We start from the raw sequence: 17578 nt of genomic DNA, 5'->3' as shown, positions 1-17578 counted from the left end.
GTAAGGGCTGTGGGGGGACCTGGGAGGGGGTGGATGGAAGGCCAGGGACGACTCCCTAGAAAAACTGTGATCTGGCATTGGAAGGATAAATGGGAGTTTGGTGAGGTGAGAACCTTGGAGAGCAGGGGGAAAGGAGCAGCTTGTCCAAAGGCACAAAAAGATGTTTCCGTCAAGGAACGAGGAACTTGAATTCGTTTCCCATGAATGACATGTACATTGAGAGAGGAATTGTTATGAGGAAGGAGATTTAAATTCTTTACAGAGGCCTGATTTAAAAAAAAAAACACCACAAAACGGCATTTATAGGACAAGTTGAGAATTTGATTTTTGTATTGAAAAGAGCAGAGACCCGCTGTAGGTTTATAAACAGGGGGGGTGATATTTTCAAATTTGTATTTTAGGAATTTCATTCCTTTGTCCACAAAGTGAAAGTGTACAGGAGGGGACAATGCTGGAGGGAGGAGGGCAGTTAGGAAGTTGATGGTGGGAACCTTGAGAAAAACCAGAGAAAGCCCTGACAGGAGTGGAGAGAGGGTGATGCCAACAACACTAAGAAGGTAGAACAGGTTTAAGATTAGGTAATCAGTTGACTAAAGGGACAAGGTTGAGAAAAGACTCAGGGATTATTTTTAGTTTATTTTTTAATTTATAATATATTTTTATTGATTTCAGAGAGGAAGGGAGAGGGAGAGAGAGATAGAATCATCAATGATGAGAGAGAATCATTGATTGGCTGCCTCCTGCACATCCTCCACTGGGGATGGAGTCTGCAACCCAGGCACATCCAGACATGTGCTCTTGACTGCAATCATACCCAGGACCCTTCAGCCTGTAGGCCGAGGCTCTATCTACTGAGCCAAACCAGCTAGGGCTATTTTCAGGTTTCTGAGCAATCTGTAGTGATGGTTGTACTATTAATCAAGAGAGCAAACCCAGGAGATGTTCATTTGGGGATGGGAGAGACAAAATGAGGAGTTTAACTAGGCAGCTGCTGGGATTGAGGTGTCTATACACACCAGTGATGATATCGCTCAGCAGTTGTTACACATGCCTGCAAGTCACAGAGATGTGGACTGAAGAAGCACTGGAACTCTCAAAGAGTGTGTAGATAGAGTGTAAAAAAAAGAGAGAGAGAGCCACAGTTGGAACCCTAGGAGGCGACAAAACATAGTGAGTAAGCTAGACAAGAGAATACAAAGGCTGCAAAGAATACCGAGAAGGAGCAACCAGAGCTTAGAAAAATACCAGGAAAGAATGGAGTCGAAGAAACAAGAGAGGGGAGTATTTCGAGAAAAGGAAGTGATTAGCAAGACCCAGTGCAGCAGAGGCTAAGAAAAACAAGACCTGAAAAATATTCACAACATTTAGGGATTAAAAGGTCAGGAAGGACTTGGTACAAGCTGTTTTGGGAAAGTGAAGGGAGAAGAAGACACTCTGTCCAAGACTGATGAGCCATGGGCAGCTTAGGCAGAGCTAGTAATCAACAGTCTCCTTTCTCCAGAAGCTTAGCTACTGAGACTGCTGAGACCAGATAGTGGCCCAGGTCTAGATATGTGTTGACCTACCCAGTAATGAAGCATGAATATAATTTTCAATTATTTGTGATAATTAGGGGAAGGACATAATAACAGGCAGTCCAAAAGTGTAAAACAACAGAAATAATGTATCAGTCACCCAGATCTTCCACAGGCCTACCTACCATTTTTTAAAGCTTTCCCTCCAATCAATGGCCATGAAATCAAGAAAGGGGAACGAAAGAATTCTGGGAGTTAATGGGTTGAACCATAAAACCGAGTCAAAAGTAAGATAGAGAAGTCTCCATCTTTCATGGATAATGGGTGACTATATATGCTGAATGATAGACACATAGGCATCAGACAGCATGTGGCCCCAAATATGCAAATAGCATCAGTGTAGTCTCCCTGTTATTTTATTTAATTTTCTGTCAAATTTTTACAAAGACAGAAAAAGATCTTATATGGAAAAAGTGTGGGTGAATTTATCTTCTATATTTCAAAGTGTAGTCTATATCCATCTATTGGATGCTGGGCATCACAGAGGCATAGTTTTTGTGTACTGTATGGGTCAAAGAACTTGGCCTACCAAGGTCTATGGTTTAACAAATCCAGGCTGGTTGGCCAAGGAATTCTTAGTGAGAGAGGGAAATGAGTCTGGTAAGATTATAATTAATTAATATTAATTAATTCATTACTAGGCTCAGGCTTTGCCACTTATTTGCTTTTATTAGGTACTTTGACTTATTTATTTTCTTTACCCCAATGACTTAAAATAGCTGAATGGTATTTTATTGAGGGTAGGTCAGCATTACCATGCTGCTCTTATGTGAATATATTTTAATGATAGAGAAGTCAGCCTTTGGTGCTCACATCAATGTCTGGGAAATGAGCTATGCCTTACAGAGGAAAAGAAGGCCTTAGTATCAAATATTCATGTCTGTAATTTCAATCTTTAATTTTATAGTCATGACTTATTTAGTCTATACTTTTTTTAAACCTCTCAAAGCCATAAGTGAGTCCTAAGTATTGTTAGGACAATACTTATTATGTTATGATTATGCTATTTAGCTAGGACAGAATGATATATGGCAAGTCAGTTGGAGAGGAATCGTTTATGAATTCATTTATCCTTGGAAGTTCTGCTTGCGAGGCACACTGGGTCAAGGCTATCCTTGAGCTGAGAATCGGTGTTCTTTTTGAGATGGATTCCTAATTCAGCCCTGTGAACAAAACGTGGCAAGGGTCCCCATCTCTGGGTTTGCCCCAGAATCACCCAGGTTTGGCCTGGCCTGGAGCGCCCATCTCTTTGCAGATGCATAACACAGAGCTCACACACAGCCAGACCATTTTTGAAAGACACACAGTAAAGGGCCCTTCATCCACAGAGCTAGCTCCTTTTTATCTTTCCAAAAGGAAAGTCAGCTCTTATGGGGTAAATAAAGCTGAAAAAAAGAGACAGAAAAATGTAGTGAGGTTGCTGTTTCTTAAAAAACGTAAATGAGCCCTGACCGGTTTGGCTCAATGGATGGAGTGTCGGCCTGCGGACCGAAGTGCTCGATGTTTCTCTCTAATCGATGTTTCTAACTCTCTATTCCTCTCCCTTCCTCTCTGTAAAAAAAAATCAATAAAATATATTAAATAAATAAATAAATAAATTATAACTCAATTATTAAACATTTAAAAACACGTAAATGACGAAAGCCTTTTTTCTTTTCTTTCCTAGGTTCATTTGGCTGCTGATGTTACATTCTTGCAAGACAGACTAAAAGGCGACAGTGTGACAGAAATAGGAATAACATTCCTGAAAAAGCTAGATGAGAAAAAATACAGACGGAAAAAATGAAGAATAGCATGCAAAATGTCACAGGCTGATTAGTGGAGGAGCTAATATTAGCTAAACACAGACAGCCATTGAAATTTTGAATTGCTTAATAGAACGGGCTTTAAGAGGATTATAAATTAGCCCGAAATTTGAAATGCAGTACACTGGGATATAAAGCTGTTGTATTTTTCTTTTGCTCTTAAACCACACATTTTCAATCTCATGTCAAAGTTTCATATACAAATAGCTCCTTATAAGATAGCAAGCCTGAATTGCACATATTACTCAGTCCAGTCTATTCGTTTCATTATTTATGGTAACAGAAAAAAAATATCTATACAGCTGGTATATTTATCTCTTCTCATTGGAAAAAAATGAATGAAATGATAAAATATAGAGTCCACTATATATAGTTTCTAGATACTGTACATTGTATTCTCTATAGAAACAGTTCTATTTGTAGCAATCTTTCATATTTTTGAAAAATGATGGATGTGATTTTCTCATATATTGGCTTGGTTTATAGCTTAAGCTTCCTGAAACTACTCTTAATTTGTAATCAACAGAGCAAACCTATTTATTTGAATGCTAATTCGGAAACACTTAGAAATAGCATTTAATTATAATTCACTTAATATATTTAATTTTTAGGTAGCTGGCATTAACCAAATTCTTTCCATTTCTTGTGAAATATTACTGATGGCAAGGCCAGGAAATCACTAAAATGAGAGGTAAATAATGTTCTTTGAGAATACTTTCAAAGCTCATTCAGTTAGAATTTTTACTATCATTTTTATCCTCTAAAAACCTGACTAAGTATATTTTATCTGTGACCAGTACATATTTAAAATTCAAAATGTACTGGATTAAATAAGCAATAATCTTCACCAGACCTCAGCATGGAAGGGCGACCTATAGGGCAGTCCGGAATCTACTGGATTCTGCAGAGAAGTCAAATTAAAAGTAAAAGTTACAGCTAGTGTGGCACCATCAGTTAGAACTGCTGTAAGTGATATAGTACTGGTAGACCGCACCTGGAACTCAGGGGGCTGGAGAGAAGGGCTAGTTCTCTTTCTAGTGGCTTCAGCTAATGCTGACTAGTGGCTGATTTTCGGTAATGTGTATAATCTCTCTCTCTCTCTCTCTCTCTCTCTCTCTCTCTCTCTCTTTGTAAAATGAGAGGCTAGGATATGATAAATATCTAAAATATATTAATGAATAAATGACATCAATAACCACTGAAATTCCACTTTTTTGGATTTTAGAAGACTGTGGGGTTCATGTTGACCAACGTCACCCCAATCAATTTAATAAAATATTTTTTTTAAAAAGAAGACTATGGGGAAATTGTTCCTCACCTACCCGCTGTCTCTTCCGAAGGACAATGAGGTAGGTATTAAGGGTCAAATAGGGTCACTGGGGCAGCTGTCCCATCAACGGAAGGACCTTCAAACCAGCTCCACAGAAGACCAGGAGTAGAATCAGGAACCTTGATCAATGCAGAGATTTTTGCTATCTTGGAAAAGGCAAAGGGAAAGGACGGTTTGGGGCAGAGAGACAGTTTAGTTCTTTCAAGTGACATCACCAGATAGTTGCCAAGCTGTTCACTGAGGAGGTCTGTCTATCAAAGTTGCCAGGAATCAGAAATTCTTCCCTCAGCAGCTTCTTTCTCATATATTGGCTTGGTTCATAACTTACTGTCAAATCCCTCTGGCTCATCTATCAGTTATCAGGAGCCTGGATCTCTTCAGCAATTGGAATGGACTAGTATGAATAATTGGAAAGTTCCCTCTTCTCCCTGTTTATGACAGACCAAGAATATTCCTACAACTCCTTTACTTCCTTCTTTATTCCCTCTTCCATTTTTTAAACATTCAATTATGCTTCATGCAATGGATATTTGTTGGCTGCCCGTATCTTTCTGCCTTCTGATAGAATGACAGTTTCTGCTCAGGTGCCCACCATTTTATTAAGCAGCCCATCCACCTCAGGGGAGGTCATCACCTGGGCACAGTGGCTCATGCCCAGTTTTAAACCACCCTCTTCACAGCCAGGGAGGACAGGGCATTCCCCAGACCACAATCATTGCTCTGCAGAGGGAGGAGGACATGGATGACTGGACTGAGAGAAAGGCCTGCCTGTTACAGGAGCTGACAAATGTACTGTAGTCTAAGAGAGCTGAGCTGGGTTTCTTTATAGTAATGCGACCACGTTCATTGCGTTACAAATATGTGATGGTTAATTCGCAACACATTTGAGACTATCACAGAGAACTGTTCATTATTACAGTTTTACATAGCTGAATGCTCAACAAAATAGAATTTGGGTTTACAATAGCTCCTCTCCTCACAGGGAGGAAAGGGTTACAGAAGGGGGAAAATAGAAAGTTGCCGTTATAGTTTGCATGGACCCAGCACGCAAGTCCCAGAAAAGGGAGATTCCGCAGGGAGAAGGCATTTTCTATCAGTGCAGTGGTAGCTCTTTAAAAACACACAAAAAGAGCCTCATAGATTTCAGGTCCTTGCTTCAACTGTATCCAACGGAAACCTAAATTACATTAGGAGTCACTTGAGGATTCCGAAGTCAGAACAATCCTCTGATTCCTGGAGCCTCCCAGTGGCCTAAATCTTTCACGCCAGCAGACTGCATCTGGTGACTTGCTATTTCAGTGTGGTGTGTGAATCACTAGACTTAATGACTTAAAAGAGGAAATTCTAATTCCCAATGGTCTATACAGGCCAAACAATATAAGAGCCTGGAGATGCTGCTTTCTCAGCTTTGAATTCAATTAAGATTTTTATCAGGTACTAGGCACATTAATTATGTGGTATGTCACTTAATTTTTCACAGCAACCTTTGAAGCCTTAGGTAACAAAGAAAGCGGATTCGCAAACTACAGAGAAGCTAAATTTGCCAGTGACTTAAGTGCATGATGGTGAGGGGCTGCTGAGTGAAGGGAGCTGGGTGTCCAGCTTGGGAGGCTGGGTGAGGGCCCACAGGAGGCAGAGCCAGTGTAAGAAAGAAGCAAATAAGACTGGAATATTTTGGGTTTGAGGTGCCTTTGAAACACCTCAACAGCCCCAGGACCTCAGAAGAGAGGTCATCAGTGTATGGATAACAGTAAAGGCAATGGTGTAGATGGCAACATCTGGGGAGAGCGTGGACTTGAGAAAATATAAGGGGCGAAAAGAGAATCTGGGGGTGGGGGAACCACCATTCAAAAGGCAGCAAAGAAAGAAGAGCACAAATGAGGCCAAACTTTCCGTCAGGGATGTACATAGAGAAACTGGTAACACTGAAGCCAGGAGAGTTTCAAGGAGAATGCAGTGGCTAGGTTATTAGATGACGCAGAAAAGCCACGAGAGCGATGTGGCTTAATTTGATGAGGAGAAGGTCTTTGCTCCAGAGCAATTTCAGGGCAAGATGGAGGCCGTTGCTGGGTAGCAGGGTAGTAAGAAGCTGGGAAAATCCCTGGGCAAGTGGAATGAGGAAACAGAAGAAAATTAAGCAAGGCCAAACAGTTTGCAGCCAGCTTGTGACTTGTAACGCCTCAACTTCCCCAACCAAGGACACTTGATGACAAACTGTTAATACCTCTCCTCTCTAAGCAGAGAAGACATAGCTTAAATCACCCTGCCCTGGGAAAATAGAGAACAAAGACCCAATTAATGTCACTTGTGCCAGCTAATCCCAAGGACAGATGAAGTTGGGGCGGGGGGAAATAACAAAAACCCCAATTTAAGCCAAACAGACATAAGGTAAAAGTGAAATAGTAGAACAGAACAAAGAATAACAGAAAACTTCCCTATACATTTATTTTGATGCATCAGCATATTAAAAATGTACCCGGAAAGCTGATGACTATTCTACTGAAACCCTCCCCTAAGATTCTTGCCTGCAGGAAAAAAAAAAAAAAAAAGGATAAAAAGTCCTCAGGACAAAGACTCAAGGCGGGCTCACTCTCAGCGGTTCTCAACCTGTGGGTCGCGACCCCTCTGGGGGTCAAACGACCCTTTCACAGGGGTAGCCTAAGACCATCGGAAAACACATATATAATTGCATATTGTTTTGTGATTAATCATTATGCTTTAATTGTGTTCAATTTGTAACAATGAAATTGGGGGTCACCGCAACATGAGGAACTGTATTAAAGGGTCGCGGCATTAGGAAGGTTGAGAACCACTGCTCTAGCGCATGCCCATATCCCTTCCTGGTCGTGAGCCTTTTACTTCTTCCTAAATTCTAAGGGTCCCCAGGGGATTCTAAATTCTAAGGGTCCCCAGTCAGAGGAGCAGTGGGCAGCAGTAGCTTGACCTGGGCTCAGCCCCGATCCTATCTCCAAAGCCCCCTTTTTCTGTCTTCCCAGTGAGCTAAAGCAGCCTCGCCAGGCTCACTTCTATCACCGTGGCCTTCACTTCCCAGTGAGCTAACAGCAGCCCCGCCTTGGCTCATTCTTTCCTATAACATTTCTAGGGAGCCAAAGAGAGCACCGCCTAGCTCCCCCCTGTTGTTTCTTCTCCCCTCATTTCTTCCTTTGTGTAGCTGTCCCCAACATTAATAAACACACCCTCAAAGCCATCTGGACTCGTATTGTGAAATCTTTCCTACAGGAAGTCGAAACCCACACACCACAGGCCGGCTTAAGGCAGACCTGCTTGGGCAGGTCCGTGTCCAATAACAGCCTCTCTGTGGTGGATTGAAGCCAACAGGAGGTGAGATACTGTGTATAGAAGATTCTTGGAACTTGACTAAAAATGGAAACAGACATAGGATCCTCAGCCCAAAGTTAGACTGTCTCCTCTTTTTACTTTTTAAGAATGCAGGCATTTGAAAATATAGGAGAGAGGGAATGACTGATGAAGCAAAGTCTTGAGGAGGTGGAAGAGGACAGGATCCAGATAATAAGAGAACGATTTGACCTTGAACTGCATCAAGACTTCCCCTCCCCCTAAGAAAAGACTGATGAAGGTGAGCACGGTCATCACTGGGGATGGGATTGAAGGTGTTGGGGAAGACATTGTCGAGCTCATGACTGATGGCTCAGTCTTCTCTGTAAAGCAGGATTCAAGGTGTATGTCAAGAGGAGGTGGGCAAAGGCTGGATGCCATCCTTCTGCTATAGGCCACTGCTCATACTCTCAGCCAGCACCACGGAAGTAGAAAACACCCCCGCCTTCAGGTGGAACAATCCTACACAGGCCTAGGGAGAAAATACAGTTCACCTTTACTTCCCCTGTGCGCAAACAAACCAACACAAGGTATGGGGACGGGGGGCATGTAATGACATCCTGACTGGGTGTGCTTACCTGAGACCACATGGATCATAAGCAGGACTTCCTGTGTCTCCCAAGGAGATTGGGAGATTTGGTTGTGGGCTGTCTCGGAGAGCTCTTCCATGTAGGGAGTAGATTTGTGACTACAAAGTTGCCCCAGGTACTCCTACATCCTGAAACTGCTCCTGGGATACGGATAGAAATGACCACTAAATCACAAGCCCTGGCCAGGTAGCTCGGTTGGTTAAAATATCATCCCCTTTACACTGAGGAAAATCACAGAAAGCCACACAACCGGACTGCCAAGACCTGTAAGGGGATTTCCTCCAAAAGGTGAAAGAAATGGCATTGCTCCCCTTGGGGAAGGCTTCTGCAAGGGTTTTCAGGGAATCCTGTAAAAGCTGATGAATGCCGCTATTGAAAACACACCCCAGGAAAAGCAGTACAAAAGCTGAAGCCAATACGTAACAGTATCCACAGACATAATAATCATTTCTGTAGAGACACTTAAAAAAACGACAGAAAGAAGAAAATTCCTGCCCCACTGTTAGCAGTTCCTAAAACCTGTAACCTGGGAGTATCTTTTGGCTGCCTAGGACATTTCATACAGACTGGAAGAGATCCAGATCTAAACAATGTACCCTTCAACCCTCTTGAGAGGTGAAAAATTGCCCTTTCACACTTTTCTGAACACCTGCTGGGTGGAGTCCCTCATAAAGATGTCAAATCAAAATGAATGAATGAGGGAGAAAGAGCCCCAAAACTAGTGCTTGAGTTTAGACAGCTCAAGGGGCAACTCTTTGCCAAGAATTCAACTTCTCCTCCAGGCCCAATGGTTGATTAACATGATATTTCTGTGCATGAGCCGGCCAGCTGTCTCTTGGCAAAGATTTGTACTCTATAAAGTTAAATGTAGTTGAACTAATTCTCAATGATATACCTCTTTTAGAGGTAGAAATATTTATGGTGAATTTGGCTTGGAGGCAGGGAGACAGACCATGCAATAACTCAGAAAGTTCTTTCCAGTTCTGGGATGACAGACTTTATAGAAAAGCTATAAAGATAAAAGTTTAGGACCAAGATTGGCCTTGGAGATTATCTAAAGTATCCTACTTTTTAAATTAATGAAGTAACTGAGAATGGAAAGGTTGATAATGGTGTCATGAGGACAACCCAGGAAAGAGTAAATTGAATAAATCATTATTAGTCTATGGAATTACTTATTCTTACAGAGACATAGGCATGCTCTAGTACCCACCACCTCCTCAGGGATCTTACTTCATCACTTACCCCTCTTCCCTTTCACTTACCTCCTTCTCATGAGCCTAAAAGTATAAGTAAGTCTCTACCATCCTAGAAAAAAATACATTCTCTTGACACTACTTCCCTAACAGGCCACCAATGCATCCCTCGCCCTTTCACTGGCAAACTTGAAGAAAACATGATACAGCAGATAAAATGTTCTATGAACTGAACGCCCCCCCATCCCAAATTTCAGATGTTACTGTTAAAACCCTGAGTCCCCAATGTGATATTATTTGGAGGTGAAACCACTGGGGGATAATTAGGGTTAGATTAGGTATTGAGTGCGAGACCCTCGAATGGGATTAATGTTCTAGAAGAGAGATACAGATCTTACTCTCCCTGCCCGATGAGGATACAAAGGGCAGTAATCTGCAAACCAGGCAAAAAATCTGCTAGCAGCTGGATTTTGGACTTTCCAGCTTCAAGTCTGAGAAATAAATTGTTTAAACCACCATGTCTATGGAGTTTCAAACTGACTAAGACAGAGTGCCCGCTTTGGAACGAGACAGTCCTATGTTAAAATGCTTACTCAATAGTTCTCTATCCTGATTCCTCTCTTGTATTTCAGTTGGCTATTAATTCTAAATCTCCTTCATTCTCTTCCATGGTTGGTACTTTTCTCAAAGTAGACATTGCACCTGGATAGTGTGACTCTTACACAGAAAACCTCTTCTCTCCACCTTCTTCACTCACCTGCTCCTATTCCCTACTGGTCACTCCACCTTGATGTCCCAGAAGCACACATCTGGTGTGTCCAAAATTCAGCTCATTATTTTCTCTCACCCCCTAACTCTTGTTTCCTTCAACATCTCATTTCCTAGTTAATGACCCTGTTGTAAAAACTAAAATCCTCATATTCATTTTTTACTCCTTCCCCCTTCTTACTACTTGCATCTAATTTGTCTCTAAGTTCTTTTAATTCTACATCCTAAATTCCTCTTCATCTTTTTCCCCCTCAGCCAGGGGCTCAGCTGCTTTCTAACAGATTTACCTCTAGCTTCAACTTCCATCTCACTCTCCACACCAGAATCAAGTGGTCTCTAGGAAATGCAATCAGATAGTGGTACAGCTACACAACAAAACTCTCAGTTTTTCTGTCTACAGAAAATAGCTTCTAGAACATACCATACTCCTTGTCCATCAAGTGAAGTCCAATTCATCAACCTTCTATAAGATACAGGGTCTGGCTGCTGTCCAACAATGCACAATAGAGGACTGATTGAATAAACTATAGCATATCCACATAGTGGAGTATATACTGCTATAGAAAAAGAAATAAGTAACATCTTATTTATTGTACAGCATGATAACCTCTAGAATATATTAAGTAAAAAAGGAAGGTAGAGAAAAATGTGGATAGTAAAGTAACATTTATCTAAGAAAGATAGGTTACAAATCAATATACATATGTATTTCTTTTGTTATATATTTTTATTGATTTCAGAGAGGAAGGGAGAGGAAGAAACATCGATGATGAGAGAGAATCATTGATCAGCAGCCTCCTGCACGCCCTGTACTGGGGATTGAGCCCGCAACCCTGGTATTTGCCCTTGACCAGAATGGAAACCAGGACCCTTCAGTCTGCAGGCTGATGCTCTGCCCACTGAGCCAAACCAGCTAGGGCTACATATGTATTTGTTTAAATGGAAGGCTTAAGTAAAAATATTTTTTTAAAGGTTACCAATTTGAGGGAGAGAGCAATGTGGAAGCAACAAGGCTAAAAGCTAGACTTTTCAAAATGCATCTTGATTGCATGATTTAACTTTGTAGCCATGCAATCGCTTTACACAATAATTAAGCATTTTAAGTTAAGAACAATTATTCACAGATGAAAACAAAATTAAATAAATAAATCTAACTGTGTATTTAGTTAGTGGCATAAAATACAGAGAAGAACTAATTTAACTGATTTTAAACACAGTAATTTGATTCTACAACTTTAGAGGGATATACCTTAAGGATAAAAAGGAACACCCAAGAATACAAAATTAAAAAAACTGAAACTCCTCTCAGTAATCAAATTGTTTATGGTAGTATTAGTATCATTATTTTGGATGTATATTGTGGTGTAAAGAAAAGTAGTAATCAAGCTGATACTGTTAAAATCTGGGATTGTCGGTATAAGAAAAAGGAAAATAATAGGTCTGTTCAATAATGTTAAATTTAATTTTTAAAAATCTGTAGTCCAGATTTAAATTGAAAACTATCAGTATAAATTTATTTATTTTATATACATATAAAATATGCCACACCAAAAGCATAGGCAACAAAAGAAAAAATAGATAAATTAAAAACTTTAAGTTTTTAATCAAAATTAAAAACTTAAGTGCACCAAAGGACAAAATTTTGTGAAAAGGCAATTCATGGACTAGGAGAAAATATTTTCAAATCATATATCTGATAATTGGTTACTATTCAGAATATAAATAAAGAATATATAAATGGCTAATAAGTACATGAAAAGATGCTTGACATCACTGATTATTAGGGAAATGCAAATAAAAACCACAATGAGATGCCACCTCCCACCCATTACTTAAAAAAAAAAAGAATAAGTATTGGCAAAGATGTGGAGACATTGGAACCCTTGTGCATTGTTGGTGGGAATGTGAAATGGCACAGTGTCATTTCCACTATAGTGTAAAGAGTATAGAGGTTCCTAAAAAACTAAAAATAGAACTATCATATTATCCAGCAATTCCACTTCTGTATATATAACCAAAAGAATCAAGAGCAGGATCTCATGTTTATAGGAGTATTACTCACAATAGAAATAACCCAAGTGTTCATCAGAGGATGGATGAACAAAATGTTGTGTATACCTATCATGGAATATTAATTCAGCCTTAAAAAGGAAGGAAATTCTATCATATACTATATCATAGATAAATCTTGAAGACTTTATACTAAACTTAATAAGCCAGTCACAAAAAGACAAATATTGTATACTTCCATTTACATGAGGTACCTAGAGTAGTCAAAGGCATACAGACAGGAAGTAGAATGTGGTTGGCAGGGACTTAGGAGAGAGGGGAATAGGAGTCATTGTTTAATGGGTACAGAGTTGCAAATTTGCAAGGTAAAGAGAGTTCTGGAGATGGATGGTGGTGATGGTTGTACAAAAATGTGAAGTTCTTAATATTTCTGATTTGTACTCATAAGTGGCTAAGTGGTACATTTTATGTGTTGTGTACTTTACCACAATTTAAATTTTTGAAAAATTTTGAATCTAATGACTACAAAAAAAGAATTAGTTTTCAAAGACATTTAAGAGACATTCATTTCATAGTATGTGGACCTTACTTGATTACCAATTTAAGTAAATCATACCTTTATGAGATATGTGGGGACTTAAGTGATAACTGTATTTTTTTGTTAAAAATTGTTATTTCTTAGGTGTGATGATTCCACTGTGGTTTTTTTGTTAGTTTGTTTTGTTACTTTAATTATGAATTTATTGGAAGGTACAGAACTTTCTCATATACCCCTGCATCCATCCATCCATAGCCTCACCTATTAGTAACATCCCCACCAGAGTGGTACATTTGTTACAATTGATAAACCTACATTGACATAGCATAATCACCCAGAGTCCATAGTTTGTTTACATTATGGTTCACTCTTGGTGTTGTACATTCTGTTTTTTTAAAGTCTGCTTTTCCTTTGAGATATATGCTTATATATTTACAGATGAAATTATACTTAGATGTGCCTCAAAATAATCTGGGAATGATGGAAGTATATTGGAGCATGGATAAGATTGATAATGAGTTGATAATTGTTGAAACTGACTTATGAGTACAGAAGACTTGATCATATTATTTTCTCTACTTTTGTTTATTCTTTTTAAAAAATATGTTTTTATTGATTTCAGAGAGGGAGAGGGAGAGAAAGATAGAAACACCAATGATGAGAGAGAATAATCAATCAGCTGCCTCCTGCATGCCTCCCACTCGGGATCGAGCCTCCAACCTGGGTATATGCCCTGACCAGGAATCGAACCATGACCTCTTGGTCCATAGGTTGACATTCAACCACTGAGCCATGCCAGCCAGGTTACTTTTGTTTATTCTTGAAACTTCCCACAATAAACACTTTTTTAAAATGTTAAGAATTGTTAAATCTATGTCTATATGCTTCATCATACTATTTTATTTTTCTCTATGTTTATATAATTTTCATAATACCAAGTAAAACATTTCCTTCACCAGGATAATCTATTGATATCTGAGGGTATCACCAGTTTCTTTACTATCTCTTTATTGTCTACAGGGCAAAGTGTATGTGCCCTATGATGACAAACAAAGCCCTCTCCAGTCCTTGCATTCAGGGCAATGTTGATATAGTTTGATTCCTCAATACACAATGCTGCTGGTGCCCTGTTCCTTCTCTCATGCTGTTCCTTCTTCCTGTAATGCTCTTCCCCTGCTTGTATACCTGGTAAACCATTCATTTTCCAAAAACCTCTTCTGGGTTTGTGTTCTCTAAAACCTTCTCTTCCCGCCTCTCTCCCACTCCTTAGCCAATTTATATCTTGCCTCATTTCATAAATATCTGAGGCAGCTCCTAGGCAAATTACCACTAGACTGTTTCTCTGACATGTATACACATTAATCTTTATACAAATCCCATTGCATTAGAATCATTTGGTCACAGGTCTGCAACCCACCACCACACACTAGACCAGTGATGGCGAACCTATGACACGCGTGTCAGAGGTGACACATGAACTCATTTTTTTGGTTGATTTTTCTTTGTTAAATGGCATTTAAATATATAAAATAAATATCAAAAATATAAATCTTTGTTTTACTATGGTTGCAAAGATCAAAAAATTTCTATATGTGACACGGCACCAGAGTTAAGTTAGGGTTTTTCAAAATGCTGACACACCGAGCTCAAAAGGTTCGCCATTACTGCACGAGACTATGAACATGTAATGAATGCTTGATAAATATTTATTAAGTCAAGCTGGTCTCCATTTATTACATTTTCTTGAGTGACATTGTAAAAAGAAGGAAAAGCTAAGATGAGGAAAGTCTATTCAATAACTAGAATATTGCTTTTCGTATTTTAAATCAATAGCAAAAACAGAAGTCACCAGAACTGATTGAAGTTGTCACTAGAGATTTTGCTCCATCTCAGAACACAAAAAGAGTCTTCTCAAAGAGCAGATTATTGTATCTCCAGTCAGAGGATTGTTCTGAATAAATTCAGAAACACTGGAAGATCTTAAGCGGAAGTTAATGTCATGTAGATAGTCCACATTTAGGGGACCACTGGAAGAGAATTTGGCATTGCAAAACATGGAAAGCACCAATTAGTAACGTTGGTAACATTTACAAATTCTCTCCATACATTTTAGTGATTATTTTAGTAATTATCTTGTTTCTCTTTTCCTTTTCCTTTACTTTAAAAAATGTACTCATGCAAATAGTTTCGAGTCAAATAACACTGTAAATCGCCTGCCTAGCTCCCCTCCTTGACTTCTCCACTCCTGCCTTTTACCCGTTTCTGTTTCACACGAGCTTCTCCTTTCTAGTCTTCTAACCGTTTTTATTTTATTTTTGGCATTTCTGGCATTACCATAGATGATAAGCTTATCTAGCTCTTTCTTGATTTTTCACTTGAGGCATGATTTTTTAAATATTCCCATAAGAAACGTGAAACTTTCTTACACACAAACTCTGTTTTAACCACACACATAAGCAAACTTCCTGATTCTCATTTTTCCTAGGAGAGTGTAATTGAGGTTAGATCAATAGTCAGTGGTTACACTACGATGACTGTATAAACACTGCAGACTACATGTCCCATACGAAGAGTAGATTTCCTTTCCTTCACAACTTTTGATTTTCTTTAGAGTTAAAAATAGAATCGTTTTTTGCATTTTCATAGCTTTCTCTATTCTTATCACTAATTCCCACACTTTTCTTCCACTTGTATAAATAAATCTCCTCTGAATATCTTCAAACATATTAAGTTTTCTATCAATTTATTTTCTTTTTAAAAAAATATTTTTATTGATTTCAGAGAGGAAGGGAGAGAGAGAAAGAGAGAGAGAGATAAAAACATCAATGATGTGCATGCACCACACCGGGGGTTGAGCCTGCAACCCAGGCATGTGCCCTAACCAGAAATTGAGCCATGACCTTCTGGTTCATCGGTCATCACTCAACCACGAAGCCGGTTTGGCTCAATTTATCTTCTTAAAAAAGTCTCTCCCAAGCCTTCTGATGTTGTCTCGTTGCTTAACTATTACAGTGAGAAAAAGAAAAGCTGACTCAAAATGTAAAATAATATTTTGATATTGCCATGAACTGTAATGCAGGAAGGAAGAGGACACTCACCAGCAAGTGGTTGGATATATACAAATCTTGGTTCCTTCATCCATCAAAATTATAGTTCTCTTTGCCCATGAGTACAATGTAAAACTCTCTCCAAAAAGTGTCTCCTGGCCAGTAGGGGAAGAAGATCCTGTGACACTCAGGTAGGGAAAATAAGATGTAACGCCACTCAGCATCAGAGGGGAGGATGGACCTTATAGTTATGAATTAGCATATTTCAACGGCTATGTGTTAGTTACCTTTTGCTATGCAACAAACCACACCTTACTATAGTGGCCCATCACAACAGTTTATTATCTCACATTTTCTGTAGGTCAAAAACTTAGGAACAGCTAAGCTGGGCATTTCTGGTTCAGGGTTTCTCTCAAGGCTGCAATCAAGATGTCAGGAGAGTCTGCAGCCATCTGAAGACTTGAGGAGAGCAGGAAGATGTAATTCCAAGCCCAGCCCTCACACAGCTGTAGGCAGGAGGTGTCAGATTCTCACCACAGGGGCCTCTCCAGTGGCTACTTAATCAGCCTCACAACCTGGCAGTTGGGAGAGAGAGAGAGAGAGAAAGAGAGAGAGAGAGAGAGAGAGAGAGAGAGAAGGCTGCTACACCTCTTATGATCTAGGCTCTGAAGACACATATCATTCCTTCTACTTCTTAATCTATTCATTAGAAGTGAATAACTGAGGCCAGCACACAATCAGGGGAGGGAATTAATGTCTGTCTTTTGAAGGAATGCATTTCAAAAAATCGTTGACATGTTTTAAAACCTTCACACACTATCTAAAAGAGGTTGAATTATTTTTAATAAGTTTAAATTGTTGAATCTCAAATTGGAGTGGGAATATAGAGAAACTGGAATAAAGGTTTAGATCTAAAAAAATAAAATAGCTACTTGTTACAGCTACAGAGAGGGATTCACTGTACATCTGCAGGGCGAGTTAGGCAGCTGCTAGCTGGGGTAAATGTGCTTATGAAGCTGGAAAGATTGTGAAATTCTGTTGGTATGAACAGTGGCAAGCACTTTTAAAGTTAAAGAATGTGAACTCGTTAAAGTTAGTCTTTTTAGATTGCATATGAATTGAATAGGAACAGTTGTCTCATCAAGAAAACTTGAGAAGAGCTGGGAGCTAGGAAAGAGGTTAGGAATGTTTTGATTTTTAAGAGGAAAAACATCTGGTTTTTATTTTATGCACTGCCCTCTCTCCATGTGCTTTTACGTATCTTTAAAGATGCTTACACACATGATTGTCTGGTCTTCATGAAATAAATTGTGGTTTAACAAATCCCCTATGTACCTATCAACTGGCTTAGCCATTGAAATAA

General features: G+C 39.3%; 1 protein-coding gene across 1 annotated transcript in view; it reads left to right on the top strand.

Annotated features, from left to right (window-relative positions):
* Nucleotides 1-4476, top strand: part of TRAPPC3L (trafficking protein particle complex 3-like) — a 31991-nt gene extending 27515 nt beyond the window's left edge. The window contains exon 4 of the mRNA XM_015559521.1: nucleotides 3241-4476. Coding sequence (XP_015415007.1) covers nucleotides 3241-3360 — 120 coding nt within the window. The 3' untranslated portion in view covers nucleotides 3361-4476. The remainder of the gene's footprint in view (nucleotides 1-3240) is intronic.
* Nucleotides 4477-17578: the final 13102 nt, after the last annotated feature.

This window comes from Myotis davidii, unplaced genomic scaffold (genome assembly GCF_000327345.1).
Source record: "Myotis davidii unplaced genomic scaffold, ASM32734v1 scaffold1534, whole genome shotgun sequence".
Taxonomy (NCBI): domain Eukaryota; kingdom Metazoa; phylum Chordata; class Mammalia; order Chiroptera; family Vespertilionidae; genus Myotis; species Myotis davidii.
The sequence above is the reverse complement of the archived record's forward strand: the minus strand, read 5'-3'. Positions and strand labels throughout refer to the sequence as shown.